Source organism: Carcharhinus amblyrhynchos, chromosome 14 (assembly GCF_965287045.1).
Source record: "Carcharhinus amblyrhynchos chromosome 14, sCarAmb.v2.hapA, whole genome shotgun sequence".
Classification (NCBI taxonomy): Eukaryota; Metazoa; Chordata; class Chondrichthyes; order Carcharhiniformes; family Carcharhinidae; genus Carcharhinus; species Carcharhinus amblyrhynchos.
In genome coordinates, this window is record NC_137337.1 from 57,243,556 (window position 1) to 57,269,619 (window position 26,064).

The following is a 26,064-nucleotide window of genomic DNA, read 5'->3' on the forward strand; positions in this document are numbered from 1 at the left end:
TGGGTTTCCTCCTGGTGCTCCGATTTGCTCCCACATTCCAAAAGACCTGCTGGTTAGGTGCATTGGCCATGGTAAATTCTCCCTGTGTGTACCCGATAAGGCATCGGAGTGTAGTGACAGGGGAATTTTCACAGTAGCTTCATTGCAGTGTTAATGTAAGCCTACTTGTGACACAAATAAATAAAATAAGAATCTCACAAATGGATATAGATAGGTTAGGAGAGTGGGCCAAAATGTAGCAGATGGAGTTTAATGTGGATAAGTGTGAGGTCATGCATTTGGGTCAGAGTAATGGGAAGATGACTTATTATCTAAATAGGGAGAGACTTTGGAGTGCCCCTATGCAGAGGGATCTGGGTGTCCTCATTCATGAGTCACAGAAAACTGGCATGCAGCTACAGGAGATAATAAAGAAAGCAAATGGAATGTTGGTACTAATAGCTAAAGGAATAGAATATAAAGGTAAGGAAGTACCGTTGCAATTATACAAGGCATTGGTGAGACTGCACCTGGAGTATTGGTCCCCTTATTTGAGGAAAGATATTGTGGCATTGGAGGCAGTTCAGAGGAGGTTCATTAGTTTGATTCCAGAGATGAGTTTGTCGTATGAAGAGAGGTTGAACAGTTTAGGCCGATACTCTCTGGAATTTAGAAAAATGAGGGGAAATCAAATTGAGGAATGCAAGATGTGAAAGGTATGGATAAAATGGACTTGGACCAAATGCTTCCGCTGGTGGGGTGTTCTAGAATGAGAAGTCATTGTTTTAGGATAAAAGGTAGCAAATTTAAAACAGAGTTGAGGAGAAACTACTTCTCCCAAAGGGTTGTGAATCTGTGGAATTCACTACCCCAAAATGCTGGGACTGTGAGTTAATTTAAGGAGAAGTCAGACAGATTTTTAATTGGTAATAGGTTGAAAAGTTATGGGGAGAAGGCAAGAAAATGGGGATGAGGAACTTATCAGCCATGATTGAATGGCAGAGCAGACTGGATGGGCCGAATGGCTTTGTTCTGCTCCTATATCTTATAAAATTATGAAGATTTTGTGTCTGGGAGTGGAACTTTTGCTGGAAATTGCTGCATGAGAACTGGGGAACAGGTGTGTGCCTGGATTACTCTCCAGAGGTGTTGAAAGGCCAGAAATCTAGTACCCCTGTATAGGCATCTTTGGTTTCTGTGTTAACTGGTTCTAAAGAAGAGATTTACGTCTATGGGGGATACTGCTAAATTGGAATAATAGAGTTAGCTAGCTATTACGAATTATGTTTTCTTGTTTAAGTATTTTAATTGATAAAAGTTTTGCTAATTCTTTTTGTCATATTCTAACTGTGTTCTTAAATGAAGTTTGTTTTAATAGAAGCTTCCTAGTGGGTTACTTGAATCATACCCAGAGTGAATTCACCCTATGCCAAAGTTAAATGTAAAAGTTAGGGTCTCGGCCACCTTCACAAAATACTTTGAGGTTTCTAGTCTGGCCCATAACAACACTGGGACATGTACTGCTTCAGTATCAGAAGTCATGAATGGTGCTGAACATTGTGCAATCATGAGTGATCATTCCCATTTCTGACCTTATGATGGATGGAAAATCATTTTTGAAGCTACTGAAGATGATTGGGTCTGGGACACACCCCTGAGAAATCTTTGCAATAATGTCCTGGAACCGTGATGACTGACCTCCGACAAGCACAATCATCTTCCTTTGTGCTAGGTATGAGTCCAAGCAACTTATTCCCATGAATCCAACCCCTGATTCCCATTGGCTCCAGTTTTGCTTGGGTTCCTTGACGCCACACTTAATTAAATGCTGCTTTGATGTCAAGGACGGTTACTGTCACCTCACCTCTGGAGTTCAGTTCTTTTTTGTCCACATTTGAACTCATGTCAGGAGTTGAATGGCCCGGGTGAAACCGAAATTGAGCATTATTAGTGAGCTGGTAATTGCACTGTTGATGACCCCTTCACTTGACTGATGGAACTGTTAATTGGTTGTGTTCCATTTGTCACGATTTTTGTGTACGAAGAATACTTGGACAATTTTCCACATTGCTGAGTAAACGCCAGCGTTGCAGCTGTACTGGCGTCTACTCAGTAACAGCTTGATTAGAGACTCAGCAAGTTTGGAGCACAAGTTTCAGAATATTGTCAGGGCCCACAGCCTTTGCACTTTAGGCAATAAATGCTGGCCAGCCAGTGATGTCCATGTCCCACGAATGAATTTTAAAAAACTCTAATGCCTTCAGCCATTTCTTGATATCACATGGAGTGAACTGAATTGTCTGAAGACTGGCATCTGTGAGGTTGGTGATTTCCGGAGGAGGCTAAGATGGGTCATCCACTCAGCCTTAACTTTTGCATTGATGTGCTCAACCATCGTGGCAGATAGGGATATTTACGGAGCCTGCTCCTTCAGTGAGTTGTTTAATTGCCCATCACCATTCACAGCTGGATGTGGCAGGATTGTGGAGCTCACATCTGATTTGTTGGTTGTGGGATTGCTTAATTCTAATTGAGGAGTTAGCATTTGCTTATGCTTCAAAATAGTGCCATGGGATCATTTATATCCACTAATCTGAAAGGCAGAACTCCCACAGTGCAGTACTCCCTCTCCCTGTCATGTTATCCTGGAAGACTCAAAGCGACAACTTTCTGGCCCTGAAAGGGAGAGTGATACAAATTGAGTCTTGGCTGACATATTATCATAATTAATAACGCCCAGGCAATGTGTTTAATAACACCACATGCCTGTTAACACTTGAAAGAGAAATGATTGATTAAGACTTGGGATAAGGACCTTTGAAGTGCTAATGTGCCATTTCGCTAAGATTTTGCAAGACCTGCTGTTCACTACCTGCATTTATTTGTTGTCTTTAATATCAAATTTCTAGCATTGTTAAGTTCTTTATTTGCCTACAAAGAGACAAATTAATTTAATTGAGCAAATGCTGATGCTGAAAACCATTGAGATCTTATGCAATTACTAATTACATTGTTCTATTTCTGTAGATAATAGCTAGGGTGGCATGGTGGCACGGTGGTAAGCACTGCTGCCTCATAGGTCCAGGAACCCAGGTTCAATTCCGGCCTTGAGTGACTGTGTGGAGTTTGCACATACTCCCTGTGTCTGCATGGATTTCCTCCCACTGTCCAAAAATGTGCGGGTTGGGTGAATTGGCCATGCTAAATTGCCCATTTGTGTCAGGGGGACTAACAGGGTAAACAGGTGGGGTTATGGAGTTTCGGTGGGATTGTTGTCTGTGCAGGAATGATGGGCCCAATAACCTCTTTTTGCATTGTAGGAATTCTATGAAATCAGTTGATTCAATGATTTTCATTTTTAACTGCTAGTCATTCCAACCATGCCACATCTATCATCTCACAAGAATATATTTTAGGTCTTAAGGCTGAGCTGTGCCTTTTGAAACTAATTTCTGTAACAGTGACAATATTTAATATGCAATTCTTGTCTTACCCACTAATCCTATCTATTCTCTTCATCTGCAGGTGTACCAGGATCTTGGCACATCAGTCCTGTCAGGAGCTATTGAGGGCTACAATGTTTGTCTGTTTGCCTATGGTCAGACTGGCTCTGGAAAAACATACACTATGATGGGGACACCAGTGAGTAATCACTTCATGCTTTTTCCCATTTTCTTCTAGTGCCATTCACGTAAGGCAGGAAGCCAGAGTGCAGTTCTGTATCATTTTGTTAGTTTTATTCATGCACTCTTTTTGCCTTTTACACTAACTTATTCACTTCAGCTATGAAAGATACTCACTATCTCCTATGTCCACACCATACAGCTGTCAGACTAGAGTGAAAATAATGCCAAAAGGATTCTTTCAGCTGTGAATGACTTGATTTGGAGTTTCTCAGTCACTGTACATTTTTTGGCTTAATCTTCCTATCTAATTGACATGGTGATGAACAAGTAGCCAGAAGTGGTCTTTATACTGAGTCATTTCGATTTAAGTTGATTGTATTTCCTTCAGATTACACATATGACAGTATGTCCAGTACTAGCAATGATCTCAAGGGCACAATTGATTAAATTGTAACAGTAACTATCTTTCAAAGTACTACTTTGGTTTAAAACTCTTTAGGAAGTCTCAGGATGATGAAAGATTCAGTATAAATAAAGTTATTTCTTTTCTGTAGATAATAGCTACAAATGGTAAAAACATTAAAGGAAGATGGGGCAAGTAATCCTGACTCTGTGGCATAGGTTGAAATAGTTACTGATCACTGAAACAAAAATAATGTTGAACTCTACTATATGAGTTTTTAATTATAATTTTAATATTCTGTTCAAATCTTGTGGGTGAATTGGATTTACGGTTCCACATCTTTCCCTTTTCGTCTACAGTTGCAATTCCCTCTACAATTGCAACTTGCCATGGCTCCTTCATTATCAACTTCCACACCTGTGAACAGTACCACCCAAAAGTACAAGGGCAGCAGGCACTTGGGAGCACCACCACCTGCAAGTTCCCCTCCAAGCCACTAAACCTGACTTGGACATGTATTGTCATTCCTTCACCGTTACTGGGTCAAAATTCTGGAATTCCTTCCCTAATGGCATAGTGAGACTGCAGCAATTGAAGAAGGCAGCTCACCACCACCTTCTTGAGGGCAATCAAGAATGAGTAATTCATTCTGATCTTGTCATTGGCACTTCTATCCCAAGACCGAATAAAGAAAAACTTCACTCAACATCTGGCAGCATATGGGATTCTTGAATCAAAATGAGGTGTTTGAATTGTTTTTAAATTGAGGAGACTCAGTGGAGGGTCAAAGTCCATACTGCAGGTCATCATAAGGGAATGGGATTGCATGAACTGAGTTAAGTGATGAAAAAAGACCAGCAAGTTCATTAAGGTTAAAAACATAGTTTGGAATAGTAGTTGTGATGTACTAAATGTGGCAGTCAATTCACGTACAACAATGCCCACAAACAAAAAAGTGTAAACCATATATCTGACTTTAGTGATATTGTATAAGGGGTGAATATTGGCCAGGGAGAACACCCCTGCTCTTCCTCAAAATTGTGTCATAGCATCTTTTAGCACCTGAGAGCTTTAATGTTTCTTCCAAAAGATGACACTTCCAGTGGTGTAGCAATCCCTGAGTGTGGCAGTTACATTTTAGCCTAGATTATGTGCTCAAACTTTCAATCTTTTGATTTACAAGTGAAATTCCTATCCGCTGAGCCACTATGATTGGGTTTAAAAAGTTATTTAAATTTCACCGTAAGTTCACTTAGAGAAAGTGTTGTTCAGCTAAGTTACTGTACAGGATTTTCCAGCACCATTCATGGCAGAAAATGTCACGGGCATGACAGAAAATCTGGAGTGGCAGTTAAAAGCCCATTGACTTTGGATGGGAATTTCTGGTCTTGTTTGAGCGGGTCTGGAAAATCCTGGCCGCACAGACCTTCAATTCTAAACCTTTGTTGAAAAAGCTGATCTTAACTGAAGAGAGAACTGAAAACTTTCATTTAATACAGCACCTTTCATAACCATAGGGTTTTCCAATGCATTTAATGCAATACTTTTGACAACTACAACTGGTCTCAGGATCTTTGGACTATGTTAGAAAAAAATCAACAAGGGTTCCCATTCTAGACTACTAACTAGTGACACTGTTCTGGCCAAGTGCTACCATCAGCTCTTGTCTAAGAGTGGTCTGTTCATCACCGTTTGTATTAATCACTTTTGAAGAGATGGAGTGAACATGATTCAAAGGAAAATAGAAATTTATTAACATCCATTTTACAGTGGTCAGATGTATCAATTAGCTAAGCTACTGAAACTATCACCGAAAGAAAGCTAGTTTAGTAACTTAGTTCTGTTTGAGTTGTTTAGTCTTAGTGTATCCACCTTTGTAGCTTTTTTGAAGAGTGAAGTAGGAATAATTTGAAATTGATTTGAAGCCATTAAAACTCACCAAATAAAAGCAATTGAATTCAGAGTTAAAATCACAAAGGTCTAATTAAATGGCTGATGAATGCAAAATTTAAAAGTACCAAGCTAAAGAAAGCAACATTAATTTAAAAACATACCAGGTATTTATAAACAAGAAATGGGTTGTACAAGGAGCCATGTTGATACGGAGTATATTTGTTGAATATGATTAGAGCAATTTATCACAGCTTTACTTTGAAAGTAGTTTATAACAAATGGTTTCCAATGAACCATTGATGCTTGCATTTGTACATATTTATCATGTGAATGAACTCTGAAATCTGACCCTTACATAAATTATTTGATTCAACCCACTCAAACCTTCAACAACCTTAACACCAAAGGGTAGAGGGCATTGACATGATCATAAAATTAATAGGACTATTATGTTAAGGAGCTGCTGATGCTGAAGGTTTACCAGGCTGATTCCTGGGATGGCAGGTCTATCATATGAGGAGAGACGGTTAGGATTATATTCACTGGAATTTAGAAGAGTGAGAGGGGATCTAATAGAAGCTTATGAAATTCTGATAGGATTAGACAGGGTTGATTCAGAAAGAATGTTCCCAGTGGTGAGGATGTTCAGAACTAGGGGTCATAGTTTGAGGATAAGGGGGTAAACCTTTTAGAATTGAGGTGAAGACAGATTTCTTCATCCATTCACTACCACAGAATGTAGTTGAGGCCAAAACATTATCTGTTTTCAAGAAGAAATTAGATATAGCTGGAGGGGCTAAAGGGATCAAGGGATATGGGGGAAAGAGGGATCAGGACATTGAATTCGACTGTATCCGCTAGTCTAAATTGGCTCCCAGTTTTAAAATTCCCATCCTTGGTTTCAGCTCTATAAGCTCACCCCTCCCTATCTCTGTAACATCCTACAGACCTACATCCCTTCAATTCTTTTCATTCCCTGGTAGAATTTGGCAATCTGTTATGTTCTGCAGTTTAGTACTGCACACCAGTGAAGGTCTTACAGTGCTGGGAAATGTTCTTTGCAAAACATATACTTCAATTCAGACTTCCTCACTTGACCTACTTACATGTAATGATTAGTTTATTTTGACAAGCTTTATTTTCCCATTTTATTTTCTTGTGCATGTTATAAGTGCCACAAAATTGGAAGTATGTGAATGGAGGAAGTGTATATTCTGTCTATTGTATCAGTCTTGACTTGGTAGTAACACTCTCACTTGAGTCTGTTGGTCATCGGTCAAACCCCACTCCATGTTTTTTTTTTGAACAGGATGTAGGCATTAAGGGCAAGGCTAGGATTTTTATTGTCCATCTCTAATTGCCCTTGAGAAGGTGCTAGTGAGCTATTGCCTTGAACAAGTGGTGGAGATAGACCTACATTCCTGTTAGAGAGGGTGTTTCAAGATTTTGACCATGAAGGCGATAAGTGTTCCAAGTGTGACTTGGAGGGGAACTTATATTCATGTTCCCATGTGTCTGCTGCCCTTGTCCTTCAAGGTGGAAAAGGTCGTGGGTTTGGAAGGAGCCTTGGTGAATTGCTGCACTGAATCTTGTGATGATAAATACTGCTGCCACAGTATGTTGATGGTAAAGGGAGTGGATGTTGGAGGTGGTGGATGGGGCGCTAATTAAGCAGGCTCCTTTGCTTGGATAGTTTGAGTTTCTAGATGAGCTGGCCTCATCCAAGCAAATGGAGAATATTGCATCACACTCTTGACTTGTGCTTTGTAGATGATGGGCTTTGGGAAGGTGAGTCACACTCTGTCTAGCCTCTGAACTGCCCTTGTAGCCATAGTTTTATGTGGCTAGTCTAGTTCAGTTTTTCACAGACCGTAGAACGTACAGTGCAAAAGGAGGCCATTTGGCTCATCAAGCCTACACCAACAATAGTCCCACCCAGGGCCTATCCCCATAATCCCACATATTTACCCTCCTAGTCCCTCTGACTAAGGGGCAATTTATCATGGCCAATCAACCTAACCTGCACATTTTTGGACTGTGGAAGGATTCCGGAGAAAACTCGAGTAAACACGAGGAGAACATGCAAAGTCTACACAGACAGTGATCCGAGGTTAGAATCGAACCCAGGTCCCTGGTGCTGTGAGGCAGCAGTGCTAAGCATTGTGCCACTGTACCACCCAGTCAATAGTAACCCTCAGGATGTTGATAGTGGGGGATTCAGTGATGATGCTGCCATTTGTTGCGTTGTCTGTAGCTGGGGATGCAGAGATCAGTTCAGTTTAGGAAGCCCACTCAGGTTTTAATAAAACAGCAGACAGGTTTATTTTAGGTGTGCACTGTACAGGTTTCAATTTGCAGCTGTCAGTGGGCTGTGTTGGCCCTGATGACAGCACAGAGTGTTTATGTGACAATCCTCTTAAAGGGGCCACAACACATAGCAATTGTAGAGGGTTGTTCTTCAAACTGGAGACCTGTGACCAGCAGTGTGCCCCATGGTGCTGGGTCCACTGTTATTTGTTAATGATTTAGATGAGAATATAGGAGGCATGGTTAGTAAGTTTGCAGATGACACCAAGATTGGTGGCACAGTGGACAGTGAAGAAGGTTATCTCAGATTGCAACGGGATCTTGATCAATTGGACCAATGGGCTGATGGAGTTTAATTTAGATAAATGCGAAGTAATGCATCTTGGTAGATTGAACCAGAGTAGGACTTACTCAGTTAATGGTTGGACATTGGGGAGAGACACAGAACAAAGAGATCTAGGGGTACAGATTCATAGCTCCTTGAGGTGGACATAGTGGTGAAGAAGGCATTCAGCATGCTTGGTTTCATTGGTCAGAACACTGAATACAGAAGTTGGAATGTCTTGTTGAAGTTGTACAAGACATTGGTAAGGCTACACGTGGAGTACCGTATACAGTTCTGATCACCCTGTTATAGAAAATATATTACTAAACTAGAAAGAGTGCAAAAGAGATTTACTAGGATGCTGTCAAGACTTGATGGTTTGAGTTATAAGGAGAGGCTGGATAGACTGGGACATTTTTCTCTGGAGTGTAGGAGGCTGAGGGGTGATCTTATAGAGATCTATAAAATAATGAAAGGCACAGTTAAGTTAGATAGTCAATTCCCTAAGGTAGGGAAGTCTAAAACTAGAGGGCATATGTTTAAGGTGACAGGGAAGAGATACAAAAGTGTCCAGAAGGGCAGTTTTTTCACACACAAGGTGGTGAGTACCTGGAACAATCTGCCAGAGGTTATAGAGGTGGGTACAATTTCGTCTTTTAAAAATCACTTTGACAGTTACATAGATAAGACAGGTTTAAAGGGATATGGGCCAAATGTAGGCAATTGGGATTAACATAGGGGTTTAAAAGAAAAAGGGACGGCGTAGACAAGTTGGGCCGAAGGGCCTGTTCCCATGCTGTAAACCTCAATGACCTCTATGACACAGTCAGTAATTTCGTGAGTGCAGAATATCCTTCCCTCTTTCCGTCTAAGCCCAGCCTCCCTGCCCCGATAGATCATCACAGGTATAAAAGAGAGTGCAAGGAGGAAAACAGGACATGGCAACTGTCACCTCTCAAGTCTCGAGAGGGAGAGTGTAGCTCTCCACCCTGCCAACTTCAAATATCTCTTAAGAGAATGCACCATCTAACCAAATCAGAACAAACTTACAGACAAGAAAATCAACCGAGAAACTCCCGATCCAGATGTGTTCCTGTTAGCCTCCATTTCAACACTGTCGCTGGAATCTTACCGTCCTGCTCGTCACAGGAATCGGAGCGGGCATGGGTTGGACAATGGAAAGGTCTGTTGACCTCGGACAGGATTTTGTGGTTTCTGAACAAGCGAAGCTGTAAAATCCCACCGTATATCTATTAACCCCATCATGAGATTATTCCTGGTGTGTTGTTGGACTTGTGATGTTGTCACTGGTACATTATCTATTTGGGAAGAGTAGAAAATGTTGGGAACACTGCTTGGTGGTACATGGCCAGCAGGCAAGGGCAACTGTGATAATGCATCTGCTTTAGCATGGCCCTCTAACTGTCCATACTTTGTCATATGAATGGCTGACAAGATTAGGACGATTCTTGCAACCAATTGTGGCAAGTGAAGATATCCCTTTATGTGGCCAGAAGATGGTCATCAGTGGTTAGTGTTCTGTTAATAGGGTGAAATGTCAGGCATACAGTTACTGATGGAACTTCTGGACTCCAAAAATGATGCTCACTATTTCTTTCATTAATTGAGCATAGTTAGATCAGCACATATCAGTGTGTGGGAAGCAAAAGCTACTGTTCTGTCCTCTCCCAAAGGTAAAATGTGTGACACGATTGCCCCTGTTCCATAGAGGGAAGTCACAAGTGAGTTACAATGGCAGTTTTGGGTTAAAATGAATTAAGACTTCAGACTCATGCAAAGTGTCCTTCACAGCTTGGTATGCTTCCTCACATTTGAGTGTCCAATGCCAAGACTGTTCAGCGCACAATAAGTTATGTAGTGATTTCAACAAGATAGCTAAATTGGAGACAAATTTCCATAATAGTTGACTAGACCTTGAAATGACCTTAATTGAGTCATCTTCTTTGGATGTGGAGTTTTCATGGTGGCTTCCATCTTCTTTTGTGCCTTTGTTATCATTAATGTGGCCCATGTACTGTACCAAAGTTTAAGAAGTTGCATTTCCCTTTCCTGACGCGAGGCCATGTATTTAAAGGTGTTGCAGTGTGGATTCTAAGTTCGCCAAATGTTCCTGGTCACTAGCACTGGTAATCAAAATATTGTCAAGATAATACTTGTACCTCAGTTAACTCAGTCAGGATTTGGCTGCTGAAATAATGCAGAGGCCAAAGTGATTCCGTAGGGTAATCATTTGTAGCAGAACAGGCCTTTGTGGGTAACAATGGTAAGCAATGGTTGTGATTTGGTCGCAACCTTCATTTGCAGGTAAACCTGTGAAAGGTTGATTTTGCTAAACTTTTGCCCGCCTGATAGGCCCACAGATCCTAGATGAGTGGAACTGGATACTGATCTACACACACCAGATTGATGGTCATCTTAAAATCTTCACAAATGCTGACTGTACCATTCTGTTTCATGACAGGCAGTATTGGTGTGGCCTAGTCACTGATGGGTAGCAGGTTCCAAAACACCAGTGTTGACAAGCCACACTAACTCTGCTTCAACCTTCAGATGAATCTCATGTGGCAGCACTCTCACCTTGAGACGTTTTGGTTAGCTATTTGGCTTGGTTTTAAGTTTCACCTGCACTCTGTCCTTTGAGTCAAGTATATCCTTAAATATGCTCTTATATCTGTTCAGGAAGTGCTGTAGATCTGCCTTGGCATCAACCAATCAGTTTACAGTGCTCCAGTCCACCTTGAACTTCTTCAACCAAGATCGTCCAAAGAGCATTCAGAAGTTTCCTTGGACCACATGGAGAGGCAGCTCCACTCTTTGTCCACTCAGTTCCACCTTGACGATGATGTCACCGTTCAAAGGCACAGTTTTTTCAAGAGATCACGTCCTCAAGATAAGATGCTTTAGGTTCTGTTGATAAATGGTCTCAGGGATTAAAGACACAGCGACACCTGTGACAACATCCATTTTTACTGTTTGTTCACCCAGCATAGCGATTACCCAACATCAGTGTGATTTCCCTTGAACCATACCATAATTGATCATAGCTGTTCATCAGACTCCTGAAACATCTCTTCCTGACTGCTGTCATTCTTGTCAGATATGTTATAAATTCTTTACGCTGAATTTGTCTTAGTCCTCATTGCAAGTATGTTCAGGTTCTTTCTCTGCCCCGTCTGTTCAGAGAATCCTGATCCCTTCCAACATGCTCTTGCGATGTGGCCGAACTTGCCACGGTTCTTACACTGGCTGTCCTTGCTCCACAATAGTTGACTAGGTCTTGACAGTCAGCCAGTATCTGACTCATTCTGGTACATCGGTGACATGCCTGTGGTCAGGTAGGCTTCCTCTAGGTGGCTCTTGTGCCGGTTGTCAACTGTGAAGCATCTCTAGTTGTGAGCTCCACTGAGACTGCAATTTCCAGAGCTGTTCTTAAGTTCATGGTGTGCCCAAAGAGCAAACACAGCTGGATTGCCTCATTTTGTAATCCACAGACCAAATGATTGTGCAGAGCGTCATCCAATGATTTGCCAAACTCTCAATATTCAACGAGGAGCCTTAAGACGGCTACAAACTGTGAAATAGTCTCATTCTCTAATTGATTCCTTTGATGAAACCTGAACCATTCCACTATAACCAATGGCTTTGGTGAATAATGTTCCTGAAGGACTGTCACTAATTACTCAAGGATTTTGGTGCCAGGTTTCACTGGCCATATCAAACTGCAGAGTAAGTTAAAGGCTTCACTTCCAATAGTGCTGATAAAGGCTGGGACCTCAAGTTCCAGTGGAATTTTATTTGCCTGTTCGTAATACTGGAACAGCTCCAATGTGCAATTTCCTCGTTAAAAGAGCTTATGGACATCAGAGTGACTCACCATTTGCCTTGTAGGCTTGGGGGAGCTTCTCAACTTGGTGGTTAGAAGAATTAACTGGATTTCCAGGATTTGAACACCCTATGGTGATTACTGGCTGGGCTTTGTTCTCCACACTTGCTGTGTATGAGCTTCATAGCTCTGTTTGCCCCTCCCCCAATCATGTGTGCAGTCACTGCTGATTGAGGCCTACTTTGTTCGATAGAAGGAATTTTTTTTTAACTCACTTGTCCTTTTCTCTTACAGATACCTCGATGCTACAGAGTTAGACTCTACCGTGGACTCCCCCTGGGTTTCTCGCCATTTAAAAAAAATTCTTGTTTCCTTATTCCTTGTTTTTGTGTTTTTTAATCCCACCTCCGTCAGTTTAATTGCTGTGAATATAAAAGGGGCAGCCACATTACTAGAAATGTGTAGTTGGGGGTGCAGAGATCAATTCAATTCAGGAAGGCTACACAAGTTTTAATAAAAACAGCAGGCAGATTTATTTTGGGTGTGTACTGCACAGGCTTCATTCTCGACTGCCACTGTGGAGGCCCCGATGGTGTCACAGAGTGATCAAGTGACTTAAAGGAGCCATACTACATACAGTAATTCCCTGAATAGACAACATCACTGTATGTCAAGGGGAAATGAATGGATGTTTTTCTTGTTGGAGATGGTCATTGCCTGGGGCCTAAGTGGCAAGTAACATTTGCACCACACATCAGCCTAATCCTGAATGTTGTCGAGGTCTTGCTACTTATAAATATAGACTGAGGAGTTGCAAATGATGTTGAGCATTGTGCAATCATCACACTTCTGAGATTTTAATGGAGGGGAGCTCATTGATGAATCAGCTGAAGATAGTTGGGACTAGGACACTACCCCGTGGAACTCCTGTAGTGATGTAGTCCAACTGAGATGATTGACCACCAACAAACACAACCTCTTATATGTTAATTGTGCATCCAACCAGTGGATAGTTTTCCCCCTGATTCCAATTGATTCCAGTTTTGCGAAGACAAATGCAGCCTTCATGTCAAGGGCAGTTACTCTCACCTCATCTCTTGAATTCTGATCTTATGATGGAGGGAAGGTCATTGATAAAGCAGCTAAAGATGGTTGGGCCTCAGACACTGCCCTGAGGAATTCCTGCAACACTTGGCTTCCACATCTTTTGTGGGTTCAAATCCTACTTCAGTACTGAGCGCAGCATCCAGCACAGTACAGCACTTTGAGGTACCACCTTTCAGACTAGGTGTTTAACCTGGGCCACGTTGCACCTAAGGTCCCAGGAAATCTCCTACAGTAACATCAACAAGTCACAGGTATGGTCTTCCTGATGTCCCTGCCATCACTCATTCCTCAACTTGCATACTAAAGCAAATTGCTTGACTACAATCATGTGACTGTTTGTGAGATCCTACTGTATGCAAAGTGGCTGCAGTATTTCATTCATTACAATAATTTTTTTAATGGGCTGTAAAGAACTTTAAGATGCCATGAAGCCTGAAAATGTGCTATTTAAATCCAAGCTTCTTTTTCTTTATGCCAGCATGAGTGATTATAAAGAGGCTATTGATAATAAATGTTTACAAGATGTAAATAACAACAAAAAATATTGGAGGTGGAAAATTAGGAAAATACTTTGATTTGTATATACTGTGTCACAATGACGAAAACATGAGGATCAGAGTACAAAAGTTGCAAGTGAAATTCAATTTGTTTAATCAAATATAATGAGAAATAAATGACTGTCAGTTGAGTGTGAGTGAAAGAAAGTCATTGAAGTACAAGATTTATATAATTCATCATTTCTTTTGTCCTTTAGGCATCTGTTGGACTGACGCCAAGAATATGCAAGGTAATTGCTTTCCCAAAAGTAACTTGGATATTACTGATCACACTTTTCATCACTGTTGATTCCTAACTTGTCATAATTATTTATTTTCATAGGGACTCTTTTCCAGGATTGATGACTACCAAGAAAAGCCAGCATCATGTAGAATAGAAGTTAGGTGAGAATTAATGCTATTATTTATTTTTAAATTCCCACCTTTGAATTGACGACACTGAAGCTTTCTCTCTTTCTCTTATGCACTCTCTTTATTCTCCACCCTCTCCACTGCTGTTCTTATAGTCTTGTTCAGTTCTTGCAGTGGTGCTGAAATTTTAGATGAGTTAATTTGACTGTTCACCCCAGCATTTAGAGGGTGAGGGTGTTTACATTTGGTACTGTTGTGTACCCAGACTTGTATAGAGCTAGCATTGAAGTTGTTCTGGTTAATATAAATGATAAACTATGAAGTACAATGAAACCCAATGGATATGGGAGACGCAAAGAATTTACACAATAAGGTACACAGAAATCTGAAAGCGCAGATGGCCATAATTGTATTGTGGATAGTCCTCAATGTATCAAGCTCCTTTTGTAAAACACAAACACAGCTTATGGCAAAGGTGTTGCATCTGTAATTTGCACTGAATTAGGATCACAACTTGCTTATTTTCTGCCTCTCAGTCTTGAGATCATTGTACAGTGATTAGCATGTGCCAGAAACAGGTTTTGTGAAAGAGACTGCTTTTATGAAAAGGTGAGCTCTCTTTCCAGTGTACACAATAGCAAAGAAACTGCCCTATGCCTGGGATTGAGAAGCTGCTCCAGGTAAAGTGATTCCTCTGCTGCTGTGGATACTGACTGGATAAAAAACTCCCTATTCTGCTGAGAATTTTTACAGTGCGTATCATGACAGTTTTGGAAATAATGGTATATGATGCTAGTTCCTAAAGTGCCCATGCTTTATAGGTTTAATTTTATCTTTATTTTTTAATCTTTGCAATGCATGCTCAAATACAGTGAAAATAAACAAGAAGAAAGGATAAAAATAAATGCAAAGTCCATCTTATTCTGAATATATGTAGTGTGACAAACTTCATGGGTTAATACTGTTGGCAGTACTATGAGAACATATTTTTGACAGTGGAGCAACCTTCACTGCACTTGGCATATTACTGTACAAAGTCTGTTTACCCCAGTCCAATGCCAGCACATCCACATCATATTACTATACCACAGTGAGATCAGAAAATGTTTGAAATTATTCCTATATGCTTGGAGTGATGTTAAGGGCACAGTCCTGGTTTGGACCTTAAATTTGATGGTGCAACAAAGTTGCGGTAAAATGACATCCCCTGTCTATTTTCCTCTGATTTTTCTACCTGTACCAAATTAGCATTGCCTAGGAGTTGTTTAAGAAATATAGGAAGAGGAGCAGGCCATTTGATTCCTTAAGCCTACTCTGCCATTCAGTTAGATCATGGCTGATCATCTACTTTAATGCCATTTTCCACACTATCTTCAAAATCTATGATATCTTTATCCATAAATCAGTCGATATGTCTTGCACATACTTACTGACCAAGTCTCGACACCCTGCCGAGGTAAAGGACTTCTGACTGAAGAAATTCCCCCTCATTTAAATAGCCTACCTTTTATTCTGAAACTGGTTCCAGACACCAACACATGCACTCCCTCCCTATCCTTTTGGCATATACTCTGTTGATCCTTGTAAGAATTTTGTGCACTTCAATTAGATCACCTCTCCTTGTTCTATCCCCTCATAGGACAATCCTACCATCCTCAGGAATCAGTCTGGTGAACCTATGTTTCAAACTTTCTATTGTAAGCATAGCCTTCCTTAGCAAAGGAGACCAAAACTATACACAATACCCCATTGTGGCTTCACAGAGTTAAAGTAAAGATTATTTATTAGTCACAAGGGTTACATTAACACTGCAATTAAGTTACTGTGAAATTCCCCTAGTTGCCACACTCCGGCACCTGTTTGGGTCAATGCACTTAACCAGCACATCTTTTAGACTGTGGAAGAAAACTGGAGCACCTGGAAGAAACCCATGCAAACACAGGGTGAACGTGCAGAGTCTGCACAGACAGCGACCCGAACCAGAATTGAACCTGGGTCCCTGGAGCTGTGAGGCAGCAGCGCTAACCACTGTGCCACCCCTAAGACTCTATAGAGCTGCACTTCCTTTCTCCTTAAATGTTATTGTGATAAAGACTAACATACCATTTGCCTTCTTGATTGCTTGTTGAACCTGCATGTTAGCTTTCACTGATTTATAGAATCATAGAACCCTACAGTGCAGAAACAGGCCCTTCGACCCATCGAGTCTGCACCGACCACAATCCCACCTAAGCCCTTTCCCCATATCCCTACACGTTTTCCTGCTAATCCCTCTAACCTACACATCCCAGGACACTAAGTGGCATTTTTAGCATGGCCAATCAACCTAACCTGCACATCTTTGGACCGTGGGAGGAAACCGGAGCACCCAGAGGAAACCCATGCAGATGTGAGGAAAATGTGCAAGCTCCACACCGAGCCAACCCGATTTATGAACAAGAGCTTACATAGAACATTACAGCACAGTACAGGCCCTTCGGCCCTCAATGTTGCACCAACCTGTGAAACCAATCTAAAGCCCATCTAACCTACACTATTCCAATATCATCCATTTGTTTGTCCAATGACCATTTAAATGTGCTTAATGTTGGCGAGTCCACTACTGTTGCAGGCAGGGCATTCCACGCCCTTACTACTCTGAGTAAAGAACCTACCTCTGACATCTGTCCTATATCTATCACCCCTCAATTTAAAGCTATGTTCCCTTGTGCTAGCCATCACCATCCGAGGAAAAAGGTTCTCACTGTCCACCTATGTAATCCTCTGATCATCTTGGATGCCTCTATTAAGTCACCTCTTAACCTTCTTCTCTCTAACGAAAACAGCCTCAAGTCCCTCAGCATTTCCTCATAAGACCTTCCCACCATACCAGGCAACATCTCCTCTGGTAAATCTCCTCCGCACCCTTTCCAATGCTTCCACATCTTTCCTATAATGCGGCAACCCAGAACTGTATACAGTATTCCAAGTGTGGCCGCACCAGGGTTTTTTAAAGCTGCAACATGACCTCATGGCTCTGAAACTCAATCCCTCTACCAATAAAAGCTAACATACCGTACGCCTTCTTAACAACCCTATCAACCTGGGTGCCAACTTTCAGGGATCTATGCACATGGACACCGAGATCTCTGTCTCTCATCCACACTACCAAGTATCTTACCATTAGCCCAGTACCCTGTATTCCTGTTACTCCTGCCAAAGTGAATCACCTGACATTTTTCTGCATTAAACTCCATTTGCCACCTCTCAGCCCAGCTCTGCAGCTTGCCTATGTCCCTCTGTAACCTGCAGCATTCTTCTGCACTGTCCACAATTCCACCGACTTTAGTGTCACCCACAAATTTACTAACCCATCCTTCTACGCCCTCATCCAGGTCATTTATAAAAATGGCCCCAAAACAGATCCCTGAGATACACCACTAGTAACTGAATGCCAGGATGAACATTTCCCATCAACCAGCACCCTCTCTCTTCTTACAGCGAGCCAATTTCTGATGTCCCTTTGGACATCATCACTTCCCAGTCTCTCACTATTTAAGATACTCTACATTTCTGTTTTTCCTGCCAAACTGGATAACTTCACATCTTTACACATTATATTTCATGTACGATGTTCTTGACCGCTTACTTAGTGTGACTAAGACTCCTAGAATCCTCTTTTCATCCTCATCACAGTTGCAGTCCCACCAAGTTTTATGTCTTCTGCAAACTTGGAGACGTTACATTTGGTCCCCCCATCTAAATCATTGATATAAGTTGTAACTGATCCTGCAGTACCTCACTAGTCACAGCCTGCCATCCTAAGAATTCCGAGTCTTTGTTTTCCGTCTGTTATCCAAATCTCAATCCATGCCCATTTTTTACCCCCTATCATATGCTCTAGTTTTGCTTACTAACCTCCTGTGGAACCTTGTTGCAGGCCTTCTGAAAATATCAAATACGCCATGTCCATTGGTTTTCCCTTATCTATTCAGTGGTTACGTCTTCAAAAAACTGTGAACAGGTTTGTCAAATTTGACTTCCCTTTCATTAATCCATGTCAACCCAACCTTACCATTATTTTTAAGTGCCCAGTTATCATGTCCTTGTTATTGCATTTTCCTGGCTTCTGATGCCAGGCTAGCAGGTCTGTTGTTCCTTGTTTTCTGTCTCCCCACCATTCTTAAACATTTATAATTTTCTAATCAGCAGAATCTCAACAGTTTTGGAAGATGACCACCAACATTCTGGGATGTAGATAAATCAGTTCCAGGGGATTTATACTCTTTTAGTCCCATTAATTTTTCCAGTAGTTTTTTTACAAATACTAATTTCTTTCTCAATCTCATTAATCCCTTGGTTCACTGGTATTTTAGGGAGGTTTTTTGAAACAATCATTTGTTTAGTTTCTCTACCACTTCCTTTTCCTCATTACAAATTCTCATGCCTTTGCCTGTAGTGGGCCCACATTTGTCTTTGCTAACCTTTTCCTTCTTACATACCTATAGAAGCTTTCAGAGTTTGTTTTTATGTTTCTCCCTAGTTTGCTTTCATATTCTATTTTCTCTTTCTCAGTCAGTTTCTTTGTTTTCATTTGCTAAATTCCAAAATGTTTGAAGTCTTAGACTTACTACTTTTTTGGCAATTTTATAAGCCTCTCTTTAATCTATTACAATCCTTAGTTGTCTTGTTAGCCATGGTTGCATCATTTTTCCTGCTGTTTTTGTGTCTTAAAGAAATATAAATTTATTGTAGACCACATGAGTTCGATAAATGCCATCCATTGCTGGTCTGCCATCATACCTTTTAGTGAAGTTTCTCAATCTACTAACTTAACCCCCATTCTTTTGTAGTTTCCTTTGTTTAGATTTAAGACCCTAGTTTTGGATTGAACAATTTTCAAACAAGATTATTAATTAGCTTTTTCTCATTGCACAATGTACTAGGTTTAAAATATACCCTAGTTCCTAGTTCTAGAAAACCAGCTTGTATACATTCCAGGAATTCATCCTCCACAGCATTAATGCTACATAGGTTTATCAAGTGTATGTGTAGATTGAAGCCCATGTAATTACTGTATAATTAGCCTTGTTACATGCACTTCTAATTACCTGATTTATACTGTGCTCTACATTGCCACAATAATTTGGCAGCCTATAAACAATTCCTACAGCTGCCCTTGCTGTTTCATAGCTCCACGCAAACTGATTCACCTCTTGGTTTTCTGATGTGATGCTCTCTATCATTAATGCACTGATCCTATCCTTTATTATCAGTACTCCCTGACCTTCTCTTCCTTTTTGTTTAACATTCCTAAATGTCAAAAACCTTGAACATTCAGTTCCCAGCCTTGGTTACCTTGCAGCCACGTCTTTGTATTGGCAATTAGATCATATCTGTTTATTTCTATTTGTGCCATCAATTCAGTTATCTTTTTGTGAATACTGCATTTAGATAGAATATCAAACTCTTTTTATTATTTTTGGAACCCCTTACCTTATTTGCAGGCACATACTTAAGTTAATATGTTCAGTCCCTTCCTGCCACATTCTGACCACCTTATCGTTACATTATCCCTTATTGTTACATTGCTCTTGTCCCTTTTCCTCTCTGTTTCAATTTATCCCAGCTTTTATATCCCAGCTAGTTAATTAGAAGCCCTCTCTACTGCCTTAGTTATACTACCCACCAGAACATTGGTCCCAGCGTGGTTTCACTGATGCCAGTGCCTTAGAAATCGAAACCTGTTTCTCCTACACCAGTCTTTGGGCCACACAATTAACCTTCCCAATTCCAGTTTGTTTATAGGTCAGGTAGTAATCCAGAGATTATTGCCATATCACTTAATAAAATACAAAATGACTCTTTAGATTCTTAATTAAATATAATTACACATTAGCTTGTTAATAATTATTTAGCTTTTTTTAAAACATTTTTCTAAATTTCAGCTCTTTAAATACACAGCCGAACAGCAATTATTCACTAACCAACTTAGGGTTTTCTTGTAAACCTTACTAATACACATAAATCCTCTTCTGATTTAATACACCTGACTTGTAGTACCTTGTAGCCTTGCTTTGAAAAAGATCAGATACAAAATACTCACCAGCCAATTCAACATTGATTACTCAGGTTTTGAGGGGTCCCTGTTAAAATTTAACCCCTGCTACTGCTCTCACTGATTTTCACACTGCGATCCCACTCCGTGGCTTTGCATTTTTGACCCTGCTGTTCCTGCTCATTGAAGTCCTGCATTGTTTTCCCATACTTTTAATCCCTGCTGCTGCTTGCACTAAAACATGACTATTTGACATCCAGTACATGAGTGAAAGTGAGTTATTCTATTTAGCGGCATGATTCCAGGATGCTGCTGGAATGCATTGCTAAGGTAAATAGGAGTGGTTGCAAAGATAAACAGAAATGGTTTAAGTTTGATTGCACAGTGAAAATGCAAGAAATTGATTGGTGTTGGCTGGGTGAATTGAAACACCATGGCATGCAGTCGGAAATTATAACATAGAAAAAATGGGACATTTGGCTCAACAAGTCCAATGGAGAAATAATCCTTTTCTCATACATTGATGGCTTTGGGGAATTTGATGGGATTGAAGGTGAATAAATCTCCAGTCCTGATAATCTTCATCCCAGAGTACTTAAGGAAATGGCCCTGGAAACAGTAAATCCATTGGTGATTATTTTCCAAAATTCTTTGGACTCTGGACTGGTTCCTACAGATTGCAGCTTAGCTAATATAAGCCTGCTATTCAAATTTGAGATGGAGAAGAAACTGGAAGTATAGACCAGTGAGTCTAACATCAATACTGGGGAAGTTGCTAGAGTCCATTATCAAAGATTTCATACCTCACCACTTGGAAGGCAGTGGGATAATCAGATAAAGTCAGCATGGATTTGAAGTGGGTAAATCATGTTTGATGAATCTCTTGGAATTGTTTGAGGACGTAACTAATAAAGTTCACTGAAGAGAGCCGGTGGATGTGGTTTATTTATACTTTCAGAAGGTTTTTGACGAGGTCTCACATAACAGACTACTATAAAAAGTTAAAGCACATGGGAATTCTAACAGGATTAGATAGGGTAGGTTCAGAAATAATGTTCCAAATGGTAGAGGAGTCCAGAACTAGGAGTCATAGTTTGAGAACAAAGGGTAAACCTTTTAAAATTGAGATAAGAAGAAATTTCTTCACCCAGAGATTGGTGAATGTGTGGAATTCACTACTACAGAATGTAGTTGAGACCAAAGCATTGTCCAGTTTCAAGAAGAAATTAGATATAGCTCTCGGGAATAAAGGGATGTGGTGTGGTGGGTGGAGGTAGCAGGGAAGGGGAATCAGTATCGTAGAATCATAGAATCCCTACAGTACAGAAAGAGGCCATTCAGCCCATCGAGTCTGTACCGACCACAATCCCACCCAAGCCCTATTCCCACAATCCCACACATTTACCCTACTAATGCCACTGAAACTATAGTCAAAGTTGCACGGCCAATTAAACTAACCCGCACATCTTTGGACTATGGGAGGAAACTGGAGCACCTGGCAGAAACCCATGCAGCCATGGGAAAAATACGCAAACTCAACACAGACAGTGACCCAAGCTGGGAATCAAACCCAGGTCCTTGGCGCTGTGAGGCAGCAATGCTGTGCTACTGTGCCATTGTGTTGAATATTGAATTCGATGATCAGTCATGATCAAGCTGAATGTGGAGCATTCTTGAAGGGCTGAATGGCCTACTCTGACTTCTTCTTTCTATGTGACTGGTGGGATAACTTGATCTTGGGTTTGGATGTAGCTCGACACAACATCGAGGACTGAGGATCTGTACTGTGCTGTACTGCTCTATATTCTATGTTCTGTTTCTGTGCTCCTTTACGCCTTTCTTTCTACCACCCATCTAACCCGTTCTTAAATGTCAACTATTTCAATCAATAACTATTTCATAAGCTCAGAAAACTTTGAAAAGCAGTTTTCCTGCTCTTTGTCCTGAATCTCTCGCACACCATTAAGCACAAACGTATAGGGTAGTAATAACCACATGTAAAATATTAGCTTCAACCCTAATTAATACTTGGCATAATTTTTGACCTGGTGATTTCTGCAACTCTCATCTCATTATCCTGAGGCTTTGAAATTCTTAACAATGCACCACATTAAATGTTCATATCAGATATATATCAGACCTTGTTGGCATCATTCCAGCTCAGGAGGTGAGTACCAGGACCGTGGTGTATTAATAATTAAATAAAAAAGTAAATTTTGACATTTTTTTGATTCTTCCATTGTTTAAATTGGTCTGTATGTTGATGGATAGCATATTTATGCATTGAGCAGGTTGGACATTGAAACCTCTGTTAGGTGAAGTGGGGGCATTATTGTTATGAATAAGAAACCTCATATTTTACACTAACTAACCCTTGGCTACTAATTATTTGTGGGTGGCACTGTCGGACAGTGGTCAGCACTGATGCCTCACAGCGCCAGGGTCCTGGGTTCAATTCCCGGCTTGGGTCACTGCCTGTGCGGAGTCTGCACATTCTCCCACTGTCTGCATGGGTTTCCTCCGGGTGCTCCGGTTTCCTCCCACAGTCCGAAAGCTGTGATGGTTAGGTGCATTGGCCATGCTAAATTTTCCCTCTGTGTACCCAAACAGGCACCAGAGTGTGGTGACTAGTGGATTTTCACAGTAACTTCATCGCAGTTAATGTAAGCCTACTTGTGACTAATAAATAAACTTTAACTTTATTTGGGCATGGTACAGAAAGCATCAAACATGGCGTGGACAATGTAAAATGAAAAATTATGAATTCAGGAGAGAATTTTTTTTACCCAGAAACTGATTAAAATAATCTGCCACATGGAATAGTTGTGGCAAATAACATCATGGCATTTAAGGGAGAGCCAGAAAAATACACGAGGAAGAGAGGAGTAGAAAGATTTGCTGATAGCGTTAGTTGAAATGGAGTGAGAGGAGGCTTATGTGGAGCATATACAGCCTATAAATCCTCTGTAATTTTATGTAAAAGCAAAACCTTTTTGCACTCAACAGATCAGGTGGAAGAAGTCAACCCTACAAATTAACCCATTTTTCTCTCTGTTGTTGATTGACATTCCAGGCATTCCCAGCAATTTCTAATTTTACTCAGTTTTCCAGTCTTCAGATCAGTAAAATTGCTGTTTATTATCAGCTCACTAATAGGAACCTCTTCTTTTCGTAGCTTTTTGGAAATCTATAACGAGCGTGTCCGAGATCTTCTGAAGCATGGTGATGGAAACAAGCCCTACACACTTCGTGTGCGTGAGCACCCTGATAAGGGTCCCTATGTACAAGGTAATCCCAATTATCAAATTAGCTCTTTTCTGATTTTGGTACCTTTTTTGTGCATAATTTGCCAATTTCATGTTTCTATTTTTCTACTCAGTCTGGACCTCATGATTTTGAACACCTCCGTCAAATCTCCTCTCAACTTTTCTTCTCCAAAGAAAACAGTCCACACTTCTCCAGTATAGCTAGTAACTTGTTTTTTGTACTCTGTGCCCCTATTTAAAAAGCCCAGAATTTCATATACTTTATTGACAGCTCTATCAATCAGCCCTGCCACTTTCAATGTCTTGTGCATGCTAACCCCAGGTACCATTGCTCCTACACCCCATTTAGAATTGTAGCTTTATTTTATATTGCCCTTCCTCATCCGACCTACCAAAATGAACCACTTCATGTTTCTCTAAATTCAATTTCATTCACCCACTTCACCAACTTGTCTATGTCAACCAAATCTATGTTATTAATATGTGAAGGAAAATGGGGATCTAAACAATGACCCCTGAAGAAACTCATTATAAATTTAGTCTGAAAAACAACTATTCACCACTACTCAGTTTCCTGCTATAATTTTATATTCATTTTTAAATATCCGTTCATGGGACGTGAGCATTGCTGGCATGGACAGCATTTGTTGCTCATCCCTAATTTCCCTTGAGACCGAAGTGATGAGCCACTCTCTTAAATAGCTGCAGTTTGCCTGGAATTAAAAAGTCTAATGACAACAATGAAACCGTTGTTGATTATCGTAAAAACTTACCTGGTTTGCTAATGTCCTTTAGGGAAGGAAATCTGTGATTTCCTTTCCTAAGGAAATGTGACTTTAAATCCAGAGCAATGTGGTTGACTCTCAACTACCCTCCAAAGGCGACAAAGGATGGGCAATAAATGTTGGCCAGCTGGCGATGCCCATGTCCCACAAGTAAATAAAAAAAAATTGCTGGCCCAGCCAGTGACATTCGCATTCCATAAATAAATTTTTAAAAAGTTATACCTATAGAGGTATTAGAAAGAGTTCCAGGATTTTGACCAGGCCCCAGTGATGTTATGGTGATAAAGTTCCAAAACAGGATGATGTGTGACTTGGAAGAGTAATTGTAGGTGGTGGTTCTCCCATGCATCTGCTTTCATTGTCTTTTTTAAGTGGTAGAGGCCATAGATTTGGACGGTACTGTTAAGGGGGCCTTGGAGAGTTGCTGCTTTGCATCTTGTAGATGGATACACACTGCTGCCACTGTGCCATGGTGGTGGAGAGAGAAAATGTTTGAGGTGCTAGATGGGATGCAGATTAAGCAGGCTGATTTGTCCTGGATGGTGTTGAGCTTCTTGAGTATTGATGGAATTGCAATCATTTAGTGGAGAATATTCCATCATGCTCCTGAATTTTGTCTCATTGATGGTGAACAGACTGGAGAGTCAGGAAGTGAGTTACTCACCACAGAATTCCCAACTTCCCTGCTGTTGGAGCCACAGTATTTATGTGGCTGATCCAGTGAAGTTTTTGGTCAAAGGAAATCGCTGGGGTGTTGATGGTGAGGGATTCACAGAACATAGAACACTACAGCACAAACAGGCCCTTCGGCCCACAAGTGGTGCCACCTACCTGGCCACAGAACTATCTGTAACTCCCAATCCCATTAAATTCCATGTACTCATCCAGAAGTCTTTTAAAAGACCCCAGTGAGTTCACCTCTACCACCACTGACGGCAGCCGATTCCATTCACTCACCACCCTCTGAGTGAAAAACTAACCCCTAACATCTCCTCTGTACTTGCTCCCCAGCATCTTAAACCTGTATTCTCTCGTAGTGACCATTTCAGCCCTGGGAAAAAGCCTCTGAGAATCCACCCTAGCTATTTCTCTTAACATTTTATAAACCTCTATCAGGTCACCTCTCAATCTTCGTCTCTCCAGGGAGAAGAGACCTAGCTCCCTCAACCTATCTTCATAAGGCATGCCTCCCAATCCAGGCAACATCTTTGTAAATCTCCTCTGCACCCTCTCAATAGCTTCCACATCCTTCCTGTTCAGTGAAGGTCAATTACTCTCATCCTTCCTATTAATGTTACCTCTTTTATGCGTGTTTGAACAAAGGCTGCAGTGAGGTCAGGAGCCAAATAGCCTGGTGGAACTCAAAATAGTCATCAGTCAGCAGGCTGGTGTGAGATAGCACTATCAATGGCACCTTCTACCACTTTGCTGATGATCTAGAGTAGATTGATGGAATAGGAATGGGCTATGTTGCATTTGTTCTGCTTTTTGTGGACAGGACATATCTGGACAATTAATTGCCAAATAAGATGCCAAGGCTGTAGCTGTCCAGGAACAGCTTGGCTAGGGGCATAATAGTTCTAG

The 26,064-nt window shown here is 40.8% G+C and overlaps 1 protein-coding gene across 1 annotated transcript in view; it reads left to right on the forward strand.

Annotated features, from left to right (window-relative positions):
* The window catches only part of LOC145352698 (stAR-related lipid transfer protein 9-like), a 300,938-nt gene that overhangs the window by 120,241 nt on the left and 154,633 nt on the right, over positions 1–26,064 (forward strand). The window contains exons 4-7 of the mRNA XM_080202937.1: positions 3,505–3,621; positions 14,239–14,271; positions 14,364–14,425; positions 23,605–23,717. Of these exons, the coding sequence (XP_080059063.1) occupies positions 3,505–3,621; positions 14,239–14,271; positions 14,364–14,425; positions 23,605–23,717 (325 nt within the window). The remainder of the gene's footprint in view (positions 1–3,504; positions 3,622–14,238; positions 14,272–14,363; positions 14,426–23,604; positions 23,718–26,064) is intronic.